This window comes from Tenrec ecaudatus, chromosome 6 (genome assembly GCF_050624435.1).
Source record: "Tenrec ecaudatus isolate mTenEca1 chromosome 6, mTenEca1.hap1, whole genome shotgun sequence".
Lineage (NCBI taxonomy): Eukaryota > Metazoa > Chordata > Mammalia > Afrosoricida > Tenrecidae > Tenrec > Tenrec ecaudatus.
In genome coordinates this window covers 162,971,626-162,987,233 of record NC_134535.1, presented here as the reverse complement: position 1 = coordinate 162,987,233, position 15,608 = coordinate 162,971,626, and the positions used below count along the sequence as shown (strand labels likewise).

The window sequence follows — 15,608 nt, the reverse complement described above, 5'->3', positions numbered from 1 at the left end:
CATTGATCTCCAGGTCTGTATCTCACTCGTCTTTATATCTCTAGCTCCCAGAAGGTTGTTGAAGGTACTTGATATTTTTTTCTTTTCGGAGGTGGGAAGTGGCAGTTAAACTTTGAATTGTTAAGTAAATCAATGTATCATTTATAATATAGTAAGGTCTAGCTTCTCTAATGTCAGTCATTGCCTTGCCTTTTTTTTCTCCCCAAGAAAGAGAGGCACAACTTGAAAGAATATGCATGGAGAAAATGAATATTAACCGGGTACCGTTCACAGGTTCAGTGATTTTGCGGTGGTTCCCTCTGCCTCCTGCTCCCAAGACTACTTGGCGATTTATGATGGGTCGAACAGCAGTGACCCCCTCCTTGGCAAGTTCTGTGGCTCCAGGCTGCCGCCAAATGTCAGGAGCACTAATAACACTTTGCTCCTGGTGTTCAAGACAGATTCATCTCAAACCGCGAGAGGCTGGAGGATATCCTTCCGACAGACATTAGGTAAGGATGTCCGACATGTGAATCGTGACTGTGTTTTATGTCATTTTGCTTCATTTTGATTTTCACTTGACTCGTTGCATTCCATGTAAACTTAAAGAGGTATGTCTTGTAATGTCGTGGTTTTATAAAGGATGTATTTTGTATAATGTCTGGATAAAGGATGCGATTTGATGATATTGAGGTCAACAAACCTACTCCTCCAGCATACAAAGTCAGAATCTACAGGATCACATCATGTGATCCCTGAACTTGGTATCACCAGTCAATCAAGCAAACAAACGAACAAAAACCCTGTTGTCTTCAAGTTGGTTCCGTATCATAGTGATACTATTTTATAGAGTAAAGCTGCTCCAGAGGGTGTGTTTGGCTGTTTGGTTTGGTTTGTGTTAGTCTAGGTAGACTAGAGAAACAAATCCAGAGACAATTATATATGTGTAAGAGAGAACTTTATATAAAAGAGTGATTTTATATTCAGAAAACATCTCATCCCAGTACAGATCAAGTCCATAAGTCCAATATGAGCCCATATGTCTGAGACCAGTCTGTAAGTTCCTCTTCAGACTCACGCAGCACATGCAATGATGCCGAATGCAGGAAGATCACAGGGCAGTGGGTGGAAAGTCTTGTGGATCCAGTGGCAGGGAAACATCTGCACGCTGACAGGGGTCTCCACATGGCTCCCCCAGCTCCAGGGCTCTAGCGTAGCTCCATATGTCCTGTCAGCAGGAATGTCTCACAGGGAGTGAGTGTGTGTGCCCCTTCCAACAAGCTATTTATCTCCTTAGCGCCTCCAAATGAGGTTATCAAGCTGAAACCCGATTGACAGGCTAAGCCCCACCTTTTGCCCTTAATCCTCTCAAATTGACAACAGATTATATAACTACTACACACTTGAAAAATAATTACCTGTATAAACTTAACACAAACTTAGAATCATTTCACATAGATGGTCATTACTCATTTCCCTGTGTTTTCATACTAATAGAGCCTGTTGATGTCGCAGTGTAGTATAACTTATATTTGACTTTGGATTCTCCTATTTAAATGTAGGTGTGAGTACTCTTCTGAAAACTAATAACTCTTCCAACAAAATGCCTATGAAAACTCAGAACAAGGACATGTTCTTGCATGTTAGCCTCACCCACTTTTCAGACTCTTTCTCTTCTTGCTGTGGATAACATTCATCTCTGTGTGTGATATGATGCAGAACTTACTGTAACCTTCTTTACATTGGAGTTGTTTTCTATCATGTATTTCTGAATTTTTATGTACTTGCTTTATTAATCAGAGGGCAAATCCCATTTAATAGAGAAGTACAAATTATGTGATCCAATAGCTGGGAGATACAGATAAGTCTCAAAATGAAAAGATGAACTTGTTTGGCTATTTCAAAAACGAATTTCTCTGAACATTGGCTTCTCCAAGAGGTCTAGGGATATTCCAATAAATGTTTGACACTTATGGCTACAAAAATGTTCAATTTTAATATTAGCAGTATATTAAAATATCTGAACTAAAAATGTCTGTCTTAAGCATGCTATAATTCCAAATTCAAAAATAATTTCTTACGTCAAACTTTAAGATCCGTAAAAATGTTGTACCAAACCGATAGTGGCTTTAGAATATCTAATACAATTTTTGAAATAATAATTTTAGCAAAGAAAACAAAAACATGTTGACTTGAACCTATGTTCCCATAACCTGTGCTCCTATTTAAATTCAGAATTATCCACACTAAATTTAAAAGTGTGTGTGTTTGTTTGGTAACTATATCTTGAGAAATCTTTGTACAAAATGGGGAGAGATCTGTGTGATGTCCTGTATGACTGCTCTTCCAGAGGCTACAATGTGAATTCTTCTGAAATGAAAACTGCTTGCTTTCTAATGTTACCTCCTATCATCAAAGCCTGGAATGCAGCTCCTATGTTTTCCAATCCATATACTATAGTTTCTTTATCTTGATCCATTGGCTCAGCTGTGGAATGCCAGCCTCACTCCTGTCCTTGTAGTTTAACACCATAAACCTTTCCCTTGTGATGTTGCCTGCTCTCCTAATTGCTTCTATGTCAGGGGCTGGTTGGGGAGGACAAGGCGCATCCTTGTTGTACTGAGTTGTTTGACTGCTGTATTAGTCTGGGTAGACTAGAGAAACAAATCCATGAGCACACATGTGTATAAAAGGAAATTGAACATTGGACATCCCAGCCCATGACAGATCAAGTCCATGAGTCTGATATTAGCCCATATGTCCGATATCAATCTATAAAGTCCTCTTTAGACTCACTAAACACATGCAATGACACAGAATGCAGAAGATCATAGGCCAGTGGGTAGAAAGTCTTTGGATCCAGTGTAATTGGAAACATCTCAGTGCTGGCAGGGGTCTCTCTGTGGCTTCTCCGGCTTCTGAGGACTGGTTGTATTCATGTGGCTTGGCTTCTGCAAGGTTTCCCAGGGAGTAGCAGAGAGAGTGAGGTGTCTTCCACCTCCATTGAGGAAGTCCCAGATTTTCCAGAATTCTCAGGAGAAGGCCATGCCAACACAGAAGTCTCATTGGCTATCTCCAGATTGACAGCCTAGGCTCCACCCCTACACTCTTCATCCTTAAATTGACACCAGATTAGGTGACTACCACAACCACACAGGATGACATGTCTGGTCTGATTCATCTGATATCACTGTTTCAGTGATGTTGCCACCAACATTGTCAAAATAGACATCCACTCCAGCTGGACACAGCTCCCCTAGTTGTTCTGCCATGCTCCCCTTTTTATAATTAATTGCACCATCAAAACCCAGTTCTGAGGGCAAACAGAAGCACTTCTCAGGTGTCCCACAAATTCCTACCACCCGGGAACAGCCCAGCAAGTGGCCAATCTGTCATGCCAAAGATCCACTAGCACCAGCAGCCCCAGCGACAACCATTGTCTGGTTGGAGCCAGCAGTTCCATGGCCTCTTCTTGGTATCCCAGTCAAGGAAGTCAAACCGGGCATTCCTGTCCCTCCAAGAAAGTAGGAAAGGTGCCCATCCACAAGTTATGGGTCTACCTTTTCAAGGAGATTTCCATCCAGAATAGCCTTGACTTCCCAGGGCCAACAGAATGAAGTCGCAAGATCACCTTTAGTGTGTTGCATGTGTTTGCTTCTTCTATAATTCCAATACCTCCACCATCAACCACTCGAGACAGCTGTTAGGGTGTTAGGTCATCCCTGCCAATGTGTACGCATTCACAGAAAGATGAAGCATTTGTGCTTGTACTTGGCCTTCAGTGATAGGATCTGGAAACTTGCTTCTTCCACAAGGAAATACTCTGCCACCGATTACCACTTTTTCCAGCTTGGGAATTCAACACCCCTCTGTGTACAATCATAGCTTTACTTATGAAGTAGATTTCTGTACAAAATGATTCCTGGGGCAAAGTGTGCATTGGCCTCAAAGAATTCAAGCTCATTCATCTTCCCATACTTAATTGTATCCTACATGCAACCCACCTCAACACTCTCAGCTACAGTGGCCACCCGGCCGTACTCACCACCTTGGACTCAGGAGAGCTCCCTCATGCATTTCTTGAGGGACACAGTGAGATATTTGTGTATTGAGGTCTTCCCAATGTACCACAGGCGTCCCGACAAATTATATCAGAAACCCACTTTATTTAGTTATCCTCCAAATAACTTGAGAGCCTGTCACACAGACAAGAGGGAGAACACAGACTTAAACAAATTTCCTGAGGGAAGTGTCATACAACACACAGCGGGCGATTTTGACAGAAAAGTTAATTTTCCTTTGGCAAATTTTTTTTGCACAAAGGCACTCCTAGATTCCTGCCTTTAGCACAGACTTCCGAATCAAATCGTGTGTGCTTGCATTTACTGGTGTTGTCTGCTTTCAAATTGTTTCCCTTATTCCTGTCATTCCCTCAAAACTCCTTGGTGGTGCAAATATTTAGTTTGTTACCACTCAAAAGTAGGCTTGACTGTCTACTTCTCAGAAATCACCCATTGGAAATGCGATGGAGTAGACCGAGTTTTACTCTGATAAGCCTTATGTCTTCGTGAGTCAGCATCAACTTAACCACAACTGGGTCCTTTTCCAGATGCATTTCACACGACCATTGAAAGAATTGCCTTATATGATGATGGGGAAAGAGATCTATGTGCATATATTTATAGGTGTAGTATTTAAGGTAGCAGATGGACATTGGGCCTCCACTCAAGCACTCCCTCAATGCAAGAACACTTTGTTCTATTAAACTGACCTTCCATGATGCTCACTTCCCTGTCACGGTTGCTGAAGACAAATGTGTGCATAAGCAAATGCGGAGAAGAAAGCTGATGGTTCCTGGCTATCAAAAGATATAGTGTCTGGGGTCTTAAACGTTTGAAGATAAACAAGCAGCCATGTAGCTGAGAAGCAACAAAGCCCACGTAGATGAAGCACATCAGCCTGCGTGATCATGAGGTGTTGAAGGGATCAGTTATCAGGCATCAAATAACACAAAATCATATCATTTTGAATGACGGGAAGTGCAGAGTGGGAACCCAAAGCCCATCTCTAGGCAATTGGACATCCCCTTACAGAAGAAGGAGGAGATGAGCCAGTCAAGGTGCAGTATAGCAATGATGAAATATACAACTTTCCTCTAGTTCTTAACTGCTTCCTCCCTGCTACTATCATGATCCCAATTCTACTTTACACGTCCAGCTAAAACAGGGATATACACTGGTACAGATAAGAACTGGAAACACAGGGATTCCAGGGCAGATGAACCCCTCAGGACCAGTAGTGAGAGTGGCCATACAGGGAGGGTGGAGTAAAGGTGGGGTAAAAAAGGGGAACTGATTACAAGGTTCTACACATAACCCCCTCCCTGGGGGACAGACAACAGAAAAGTGGGTGAAGGGCTACATCGGACAGCGTAAGACATGACAAAATAATAATAATTTATAAATTATCAAGGGCTCATGAGGGAGGGGAGGGATAGGAAAAAAATGAGGAACTGATAGCAAGGGCTCAAGTAGAAAGCAAATGTCTTGAGAATGATGATGGCAACAAATGTACAAATGTGCTTGACACATGGACGGATGTATAGATTGTGATAACAGTGTACGAGCCCCCAATAAAATGATTATATATATATATAAACTCTCCATCTCCTCACCATCTATGAGAAGTGTCCCAAAGGCAGCCGTCCGTTACTTCTGAAAGTAACTCGTTTCTTAGCTACAGAGAAGCCACTAGCTGTGGCTTTTCTAAACTGAAATCTCACAGAAGGAACATCTTTCGCTGTCAGAAGCATTGCCTGAGCATGAGCCCCGAACGTGTACAGTCCAGAGCTGTTGTCCCCTGGTCATGGAGGGAAGTTGAAGTGTAGAGATTGGGCTATCGCACTTTTCATGGTAATGGCTTTTATCTCCTTCCATTTGCATAAATGCCTTGGGCCTCCTGGAAATACTTGAGAAGGAACTTAAGGTAATTGCTGATAGTAATTTGGAACTAAGTAGAACATCTCATGATCTTGATGGTACTCGGCTTTCCATGCCACACATGGAAGTCTGCCAGTCATTATGTTTACCTGTTATAAACTTTTTATGTGGTTTGGTTTTGATTATGTATGGTGAGGGAAAGAAGAAGGAACAATAGGAGGAAATTTAATTCTAGGTTTTGTAGTGCCTTCTCCCTAACTCAAACCCACTGCCTTCAAGCCAGTTCTGACTCATAGTGACCCTACAGGTCAGGGTGGAACTAACACTTTGTTTCTGAAGCTATAAATCTTTACAGTTGCAGAAAACCTCATCTTTCTCACTTGGAGAATCTGGTGGGTTCGAACTGCTAAGCAGCCCCAGGTGTAAGCACCAGAGCTCCTTCTAGCTAAAAGTCTGGAGAAAAGACTTAAACTTGGCTCATAGGATACTCAGCCTGACTACTTACTCCCTTACCCATTTAGAACTGCTTATAGGAAGGAGAATGAGCCCTAGTGGTGCAGTGGTTATGTGTTGGGCTGAAATCCACAAATCAGCAGTTCAAAACCCCCAGTGCCTCTGCGGGAAAAAGATGGGACTTTTTGGTACTGTACAGAGTTCCAGTATTGGAAACTCACAGGGGAAGTTCTACCCTGTCCTTCAGGGTCACTATGAGTCAGCATCGACTGGACAGCAGGGAGTTACCAGGGTCAGAGGATCAAGCAAAGGACTAAACTGCTGAAGAGTGCCAACTTTGGTGAAAAGGAAGGAAGTCCGCCACAAGGAGAAGAGATATCAGGGAGCAGATGAAGGGTAAGCCAATGGGGGATTGGGTTAGTTAGTAGTTTAACTTGTTGAATACAAAGTTGATGACCAGAAATGCCAAAACCTCCCCCCTAATTTAGAATGAAACAATACATTAATAAATTTTAAAATAAAATTGCATTGCCTTCTGTGTAAAGAGAAGGAGGACAACTTCGTGGCGACTGCTCGGTTTCTGGAATCGAAGGAAAGGCTGGGCCAGACAGAAAGGGTTATTCATTTGGTTGCAAAAAACTCTGGGTGGGGCACACACTCTCCCTGTGAGACATTCCTGTTTACAAGGCACATGGAGTTACACCGAAGGAGTCAGAGTACTGGAGCTGGCGGAGCCATTTAGAGACCCCTGCCAGTGCTGAGATGCTTCCACTGCCATTGGATCCACAAGACTTTCCACCCACTGGCTTGTGGTCTTCCTGCATTTGGCACGATTGCATTCGTCTAAAGAGGAATTTATAGACTGATATCAGACATATTGTCTAATATCGGATTTATGGACTTGATCTGTACTGGGCTGGACTGTTTTCAACTACTCTTTGTGTAAAGCTCTTACTTAAACACACACACACAAAAAACTCCATCGTCACTGTGTAAATGCTTGGAGTGGCATGACAACCACTGTACTCTGTGACCTTTCTTAGCTGAGATGTACGAAGACTTAAGCACTCCACTTCTAGCCATAAATGTTGGTAGTTCAGACCCACTCAGTCATCTCAGGACTAGGTGTGACGATCCACTTCTGAAAGGTCTCCCCGCCCTGTCAATCTAATAGAGAAGCTTCTAGAGGCACTCGGTTGATGGTCTGAGTCAGAATCCAGTCTAGGCCTGTGGGCTTGAGTTTTGATTTTATCAACAATAAACATCTTAAAACTTCTCTTTCACCAGTGGGTATATTTGCATTGATAGTGGGTCAGAATAAATTCGAGGTTTCTCTATTTATTTTTCTCTATTCTTAACTATGTAGTGAAATTAAGTCTCTTTTCATGGAGCATCTGCTGTTAAGGGACCAAATACACTGGATTTAAGATAGGAGAAAGCAGCAATAAATAAACAAGATAATCCATTCACTGGGGCTAGTACCTTCCTGCAATGCAAATTTAATTTTCCCATTTCCCCGAAACAATGCAACACCACATGAATAATTGATCCTGAGTGACGACAACCAAGGAAGTGATAATACTGCACTTCAGGGATCTTCAAAACGGAAATGATCTTCAGATCTCTGGGAGGCCGGTTGCTTTTTGTACTTGGAGAGCATGCATAGCTCTGCTCAGATTCTTAGTGGAATGTGTGAGGACCCAAAGTTTAAGAAGCCGTCAGCTCGGAGGATTTGGTTGCAGGGGGCGTGCTCTGTCAAGGAATTGACATTTATAAATTGGCACTGCCACGCCTTTAATTTCTGCCACCTCTGCACAACTCCAGTCAGCTTTAGCCATGAGTATGCTTCTGTCTGTAACTCACCAAGAACCTTGTAGGGAGTGAATGTGTTTTAACCATAAAATCCCCCTACTTGCTCAGTATACGGGTGTCATGTCTAGAGCGTTACTCAGTCAGCCTATTCATGACATGTGCTCACCACGGCATCACTAGACTTCTAGGGTAGAGGATGATAATGCGTTTACTGTGCATGACCATAATCACATCATAGCTTTCTAAAGTCATATCGTATCTTTCTAAAATAATACATTTTGTAACATTTCAGCAAAACTTCAGTGAGAAAACCTGCACTTGACCCAATTAGGAGAAAGGCTTGTAGATGATTGGATGGTTGAGTTGACATGGAGAGAGTAAAGAGTGACCCCTGCTGGAGAAAGCATCCCAGAGGCACAGGGCTGTCTCCTGGAGGAGCTGATTGGCTGAGGGATCAAGGGAGAGGGCACTAGGAGGGACTGTTGGTTCAGTTCCCCAAGGGTTGTAAATAATGGACGAGTGACTCAAAGCTCCCAGCCCACTGTTGCCCACACCCTGCATCCTGGGCATTCCGGTCGCTATCTGGCTTCCCCCACCTGGGGTAGATGCCATAGGGAGGATGAGTCAGGTGGCATGAAGGTCAGACTCAGAGACTTTTCCTATGAGACAAACATAAAAATATCCAAGTACTTGTTTAGCAAGGACAGAGTGAATCATAGTCCAACAAAGGTGGAAACACAGCCAAACGGAAAGAGCTGGAGACCAGGAGTCAGGTGGGCAAGATCCGATTGGTGCCTTGCCTGGTTATGTGGCATTGGAAACATCCCATCAGGTAACTAAGCTAAAATTTTATTTACTGTATTAAAAATCCATTTGAACCATTACCACTCTTTCGTAAGACTACACTGAGGAATCAGTAGAAAATTCCGTGAGCTTGTCTTAGACATCAAAGACAAAGGCCTTATGGATTGGAAAGTGATGTTCGGAATTCCTATGAAGCCATGTCCCAGGTGGTCATCCTTCTCCACAGGACCACTTCACTGTGCACTTGCCTGCTATTCTTCCTAGTCTTTGAAACCATCCCTCTCTCAAGTACACTTATGACTGGAATTTTATCCAAAGTTAAATTCCAATGAAATCATAAAGCCTTACAGAGAGCTGCCACTTATGTAATTGTTCTTCCACCCATTAAGAACAAAAACAAATCCATTGCCACCAAGTTAATTACCACGCAGAGCAGCACTATGGTTTCTGAGACTGTGAATCATTTTTTCTTATACAAAATGTTATTATGTTTGCAGTGAAAGTTTACGGAGCATATTAGCTTTTCATTCATGTTTCTATGCAACTGCCCAGTGACATTGGTTGTATAGTTTTAATCCATAGATAACAACAAAAAAGAGAACAAGTTAAGAATGGATTAATAGGGAAAACAAATGATAAGATGTCAACTTAACACAGCTATGCCTATATATATTAATTCACTGACAGACCCTGTCTATGCGCAGAGTTTCTCACGTCTCTGCTCAATGGTCTAAGGATAGTTATTGGAGGCTTAATCCCCTGGGGGGAGAGGGTCTCTGCAGATAGATTTGAGGCCTTTTTGACTTTCATTGCCATTCATTCCGAGACTGTGAATCTTTACTGGGGCAAAGAGCCTCATCTTTCTCCGAGGATCAACTGGGGGCTTTGAACCACCCAGGCTGCAGACTAGCTTACCGAGGATCAACTGGGGGCTTTGAACCACCCAGGCTGCAGACTAGCTTACCGAACAGCATTAATTCACCGAACAGCATTAATTTACTGAAAATCATCCTCAGGGCTCTATCAATACTAGCTAAATAAATGACTCAAAGAACCCAAATAAAAAAGAAGCAATATGGACATATATTTTTATATATTAATTACTTTATTATTGTTTTAATCATTTGATTGGGGAGCTCTTACAAGTCTTATGACAATCCATCGTGCGGTTGTTTGAAGCACACTGGTACAAATGTTGCCATCGACATTTCCAAAGCACTTTCTATCTACTTGAGCCCTTGGTATCAGCTCCTCTCTTCCCCTCCCTCCTGCACCCTCCCACCCTCCTAATGGAAATATCTTAAATGTCGGTTTTACTGTTTTGGTCAGGTATTATTGACTATTTCTCATTACTACTTTAAAGCTCTTTCTTATAACATAATATAGTTTCATGCACCTATTTTACTGCCATTATTTAAGTATTCACTGTATGAAATAAAGACTACCTTTCAATAAAAATGGGGAGAAAAATAAGTAGACAAATTATGCCAACTTCATAATTACATCATATCGTAGTACAGGTAAAACATACCATATGTTCTCCATTATATCTAGATTAGCCTCGTTTTCGAAATTCAATGATGGTTCAGATAATTCAGCTATTATGTTGGGTACTAAATTGGATTGCTTACATCTTCTGAGGATGAGGAGTACTTGATTGGACTCAACATTTGGTGTGACATGTCTCTGGATTCTTACCTTTTACTTTAGCATCTGGAAAGTGTCTGGGAAACATGCTTCAGGAGACAGCAGAGGATGTTCAGGGGAAGCTGGGCAGGGTTCACTTATCAGGGGAGATGGGAACGAGAAAGATAGGGAGGCAGAGAGGGCTGAAGGACCCCTGGGGACACAGAGCTGGAAAATACTGCCATCAAAGACATCCACTGCAGGCGCCAGCTGCTAATTATTTCCTCAGTCTCACAGTTTGGGTGTTTGAATGTAGAGAGGCCGTCTACACGTCTGTAGTTTGAAAATACAAAAATAAACTCATCAACATTCAATGACACTAGTTGTGGCTGGGCATGTCTGTGTGCATGTCTTAGCAGGCTGACAGTAGCTGCAGGTACAAATCACTTTTAGAAGCACAAGTACAATAAGCCAGCGGAATTATCACTTGAGCCATTTTACAAATCATTGCTCACATAACGCAGTTTAGTCATAATGGGTGCATTACTTGAAAGCAGCCAAGACATGATATTGTTCTGTTTCTCTTAATGCCCTTGCTCTGTCTGGTAAAGTCAGAGAATGAGATGAGCAGAAACTGTAAACCCATTTGTGGAAAATGAGACTAAGCTCAAGTAAGCGTGCTAACATTCCCTGGGGATTCGGCGTCCCTTGGGAGAGGGTGCCAACAACCAGGTTATCTGCAGCTGATTCTTGGCGGGTTTCACTGAAAAGGTGGTATTTTTGTTATTTGTGTTTGCTGAACTGGAGCTGTAGAAATGGGATACAGAAATGAACAAATGTTTCGTTCTCTATGACCTTACCAAAAAATTTTATTTTGCATGACCTAAGCTCCACCCACACTCCCCAAAATGCAGCCCAGTTTTGTCTCAGATAACTGGATGTTTGGGTTTAGATTACTTGTAACTGGAGAGGCCCTATAATCATCGTGATATATATTTTTTCTGATAGCTTGGCGTTCATTTAGTCTACTCAGGAGCATTAAAGCAAAATCATCCTGTCCATGATAAGAATTTTCAAAAGTTCTTTGGTTACAAATCAACTGTGTAGACATATAACCCTCTTAGGGCTGTATGACTGTGCTTTCCTCCTGGTTTGTACAGTGGCTCACTGGCAAGTGAGCATTTGCCTGAAAATCCTAGGGCATAATAGTAATGCGATCTGTCGTTGAGTACCTACTATGTGCCAGGTGGAGCACTCCATGCTTTGCATAGTTTATCTCACTTAATCTGCATGACTACCCCAGGAGGCAGGGATGATCCATATTATGGATGAGATATTAGCAGTTAAAGTTTCAGTAATTTGTTTGAGGGCAAAGATCTTATAACAGGAAAAGCCAATCTCTGAATGACGCATGCTTTTCTTTCTAAGTAATGCTTTCCCAATCACCTTTCATTAGTTTTTGCATAATCAAGAACCATACACAGTCATAAAGAGGGAGTCTGGGGGTATTCTGAAAGATGAATCATTTCTCTCCTTAACTGTTTGGGATAGAGTTACTTTTTCCAATTCTGTTTTGTTTTTTTGGAATTTTTTGTTGGTTTTTTTTGTTTGTTTGTTTGGTTTTTAAAAAATCATTTTATTGGGGCTCATACAACTCTTATCACAATCCATACATACATCAATTGTGTTAAGCACATTTGTACATTCATTGTCTTCTCATTTGACACTGTCCTCATCAATTTGTACCTCCCAAAACCAAACCAAACTCACTGCCACTGAGTCAGGTCTATAGTCATTATGCTTCTAAACCTAATTCTATTACAAAGTGAAGAGAGAGGGAAGGAGAAGAGAAGAGGAAAACAGAAGTATAAATATGCATGTGTTTATATGAATCTATGAGAGTCCCCCCCCAAAAAAAAACACCAAGGTTTTTTTCAAAGCTATGTATTTAAATTTTTTTTACAAAGTACTCTCCATGACACTTAATACATTTGTCAAATCCTCGTTTCCATTCTTGGAAACATTTTTTCAGACTCATCTGTTTGGATAACTGACAGCACCTCCCTCGTTTTTTCTTTCACTTTTTCTATGTCATCAAATAGCTGTCCTTTCATGTAGCTCTTCATTTGTGGAAACAGAAAGAAATAACACGGAGCAAGGTCAAGTGAGTCAGGTGCCTGGGAAAAGAGAGGCATGCTGTTTTCACCAAAAGCTGGCACACTGACATGGCTCCGTGAACAGGGGCATTGTCGTGGTGGCAAAACCCATCCCCCGTCTACCACAAACCAGGCCTTTTTAGTCACACACTGTTCCTTGGGGTTTCTGAGATCAAATCATGTGTGTGTGTGTGTATGTTTATTTTAAATCATGTTATCATACAACTCTTATCACAATCCAGACATACATCCACTGTGTCATGCACATTTGTACATTTGTTGCCCTCATCATTCTCAAAACATTTGTTTTCTACTTGAGCCCTTGGTATCAGCTCCTCATTTTTCCCTTCCTTTACCGTCCCACCCCTCATGAACCCTTGATAATTTATAAATTATTATTGTTTTGGCATGTCTTACACTGTCTGATGTCTGAGACTAAATCTTCATCGAAAAAGACAGCCTCATCTCTCTCTCACAGAGTAACAGCCTAGTCAACACTGTGGGGCAGGTCTACTTAGTCATAGAAAATGTACAAGGAGTCAGAATTGACAGCACACAACATAGATCTATGAGGGGGCTTCAAAAGTTCATGGAAGAATTCCATTGTCATTTTCATTGTTTTTCCACAAATATTTTGAAATCCTTTCCTATAGTTATATTGGATATGAGTGTGCAATAAAAATTTATATTGTAGATATGTGGCGTTGGGGAGCAAATGTTCCATCTGTCTTGAAGTCATAATGGACAAGAATTAGCATAGTTATGCAGAGTATAATGGCACAGAAAGATATTGATTATGAAAATATTTGACAAAACATCTCTGGTCCCAAATGATGGTCTTCAAGTCAAATTCCTTATCCTTACCTGTCAAGACCATGGAAGTTGCATGTGTATTCTTATGATGTAATCTTGTCTTGGTGTTCATTCATTCTGTTTACACCTGGGGGAAGTCACTAAGATATGACTTGACTTCCAGGTCACCTAGCAAGTCGTAAGCAGTAATGCGGAAAGTATTTCCAATCTCTATTACATAATATTTTTGCTGGAGTAATAAAGGTTAAAATAGTAATAGCTCAGTGTTAATCTAATACATCATCAACATCACATATCCATTTTTATGTTTTAATTTTTAAAACTTAAAAGCTTTTGAATTATTTCTCTGCTTTTATAGACTCATCCTCCACATTGTTTAGACTACAATCTATTTTACTCTTGCTAAATAGCACATTATTAAAAACCCTACTTTGTCTAAACAGGAAATGTTCAATTAAAAGCATTTTATTCTCTAATTGTCAATGTTGAGAAAATAAAATGTTTTCTTTGAATGGCATTGATACACAATATGCATCTTGGATTTTATAAATTAGTAGAAATTTTACAAATTTGTAAACTTATAAATTTGTAGAAACTTGTGGTAAATCTGCTAAAATCTAATACTCAGAGATCAATTTTTCTTCAATAACAGAGCAGGCAGTATTTATCACTGCAAAGTTTTTGCTAAAGAAGTATTTTCCCACTAAACATTACTCCCTTAAGTAGTGCTTAAAACCCTGTTGTAAAATTTTTATTGCTGACTATTAACTGTTCCTTTATAATCAAATATACCATGCCAGTCAACTAAATTAGCTCTTAAATACAGGTTAGTATGTAAAAGCAAACCTATTTTGTCAGTATACACTGCCATGTACACATACATGCATATACACAAGCATATACATTTATAAAAATATACATAATATATGATAAAGTGGAAACAATTTTATAAAGAAGCATTTATAAACATACTACAAAGCAATGAGCAGTCTAACAGAAACTACACATTTTTTATTCATAGTTCAATTATTTATGCAACAATATTCAACCTCCACTTACTATGCAGAACACGAGCTGCTCTTGGGGGATACAAAGATGAATTTAGCACAGTCCCTACCCTTGAAAATCTCACAATTACAAAAGGACTCAAAAAGTAATTGTAAATCCAGCATGGCAAGTGTTTTTTTAACAGTAGTATGTACAAAGGGTGGCGGAGGGTTAAAAAAAACAACAACTGTTAAATCTACACTATACTTCTTGAATTAAATTTGCCCTATATATCTGGTCATTGAATACCACTCTTTGTTCATGATTTTACACACATCTATTGGTTATGCTGAACTGTACGGAAATGGTGGTCAAACCATTTAGTACTTGTACAACGACAGACTCAGTGACCGAGGAACAGAACTGAGAATCTAGAAATAAAATCTCTGTCTAGGCACCACCGACTTCAACAAAGGGCTGAAATCCAGTAAAAGACTAGATCTCAATTTGCAGAGAAATAGAGCAAGGTCAACATCTCACATCATAAATCAAAAGAAATTAAAAAACCAATATGTCAAACCTAAAATTATAATAATAAAGATTCTAAACAAAAAGAGACAAACAGGATCCCTAATTTATGGCACAGACTATCAAAGATTATAAAAAATGTACAGTCACTCAACTAGACATAGGATCTTCTAAAAGTTAAATGAATGTTAAAAGACTTTTTTATGAGTATAAAAAAAGAACCTAGAAATTGGGATAAAATACTTAGTAACAACATTTCCCATAAGAGACTGATCTTAAAATTTATAGAAAACGTCAATACCTCAACAACAAAAGGACCAACAATCAAACTGGAAACTGACAGAGGATATGATCAGACACGTTAGCAAAGGAACCATTCAGCTGACAGCATACATATGAAAAATGCTCACAATCATTAGCCATTCGAGAGTTGCAAAGCAAAACAAGTAGGAGGTTTCACCTCACCCCAACAATTATAGCAACGTTCAGTAAGACAGAAAGCAGTGAGTGC

At 40.4% G+C, this 15,608-nt stretch overlaps 1 protein-coding gene and 1 pseudogene across 1 annotated transcript in view; one reads left to right on the top strand and one right to left on the bottom strand.

Annotated features, from left to right (window-relative positions):
* The window catches only part of CUBN (cubilin), a 306,910-nt gene that overhangs the window by 252,039 nt on the left and 39,263 nt on the right, over positions 1 to 15,608 (top strand). The window contains exon 59 of the mRNA XM_075552448.1: positions 274 to 491. Within this exon, the coding sequence (XP_075408563.1) occupies positions 274 to 491 (218 nt within the window). The remainder of the gene's footprint in view (positions 1 to 273; positions 492 to 15,608) is intronic.
* LOC142451323 (prostaglandin reductase 2-like) lies at positions 2,333 to 3,862 on the bottom strand (annotated as a pseudogene).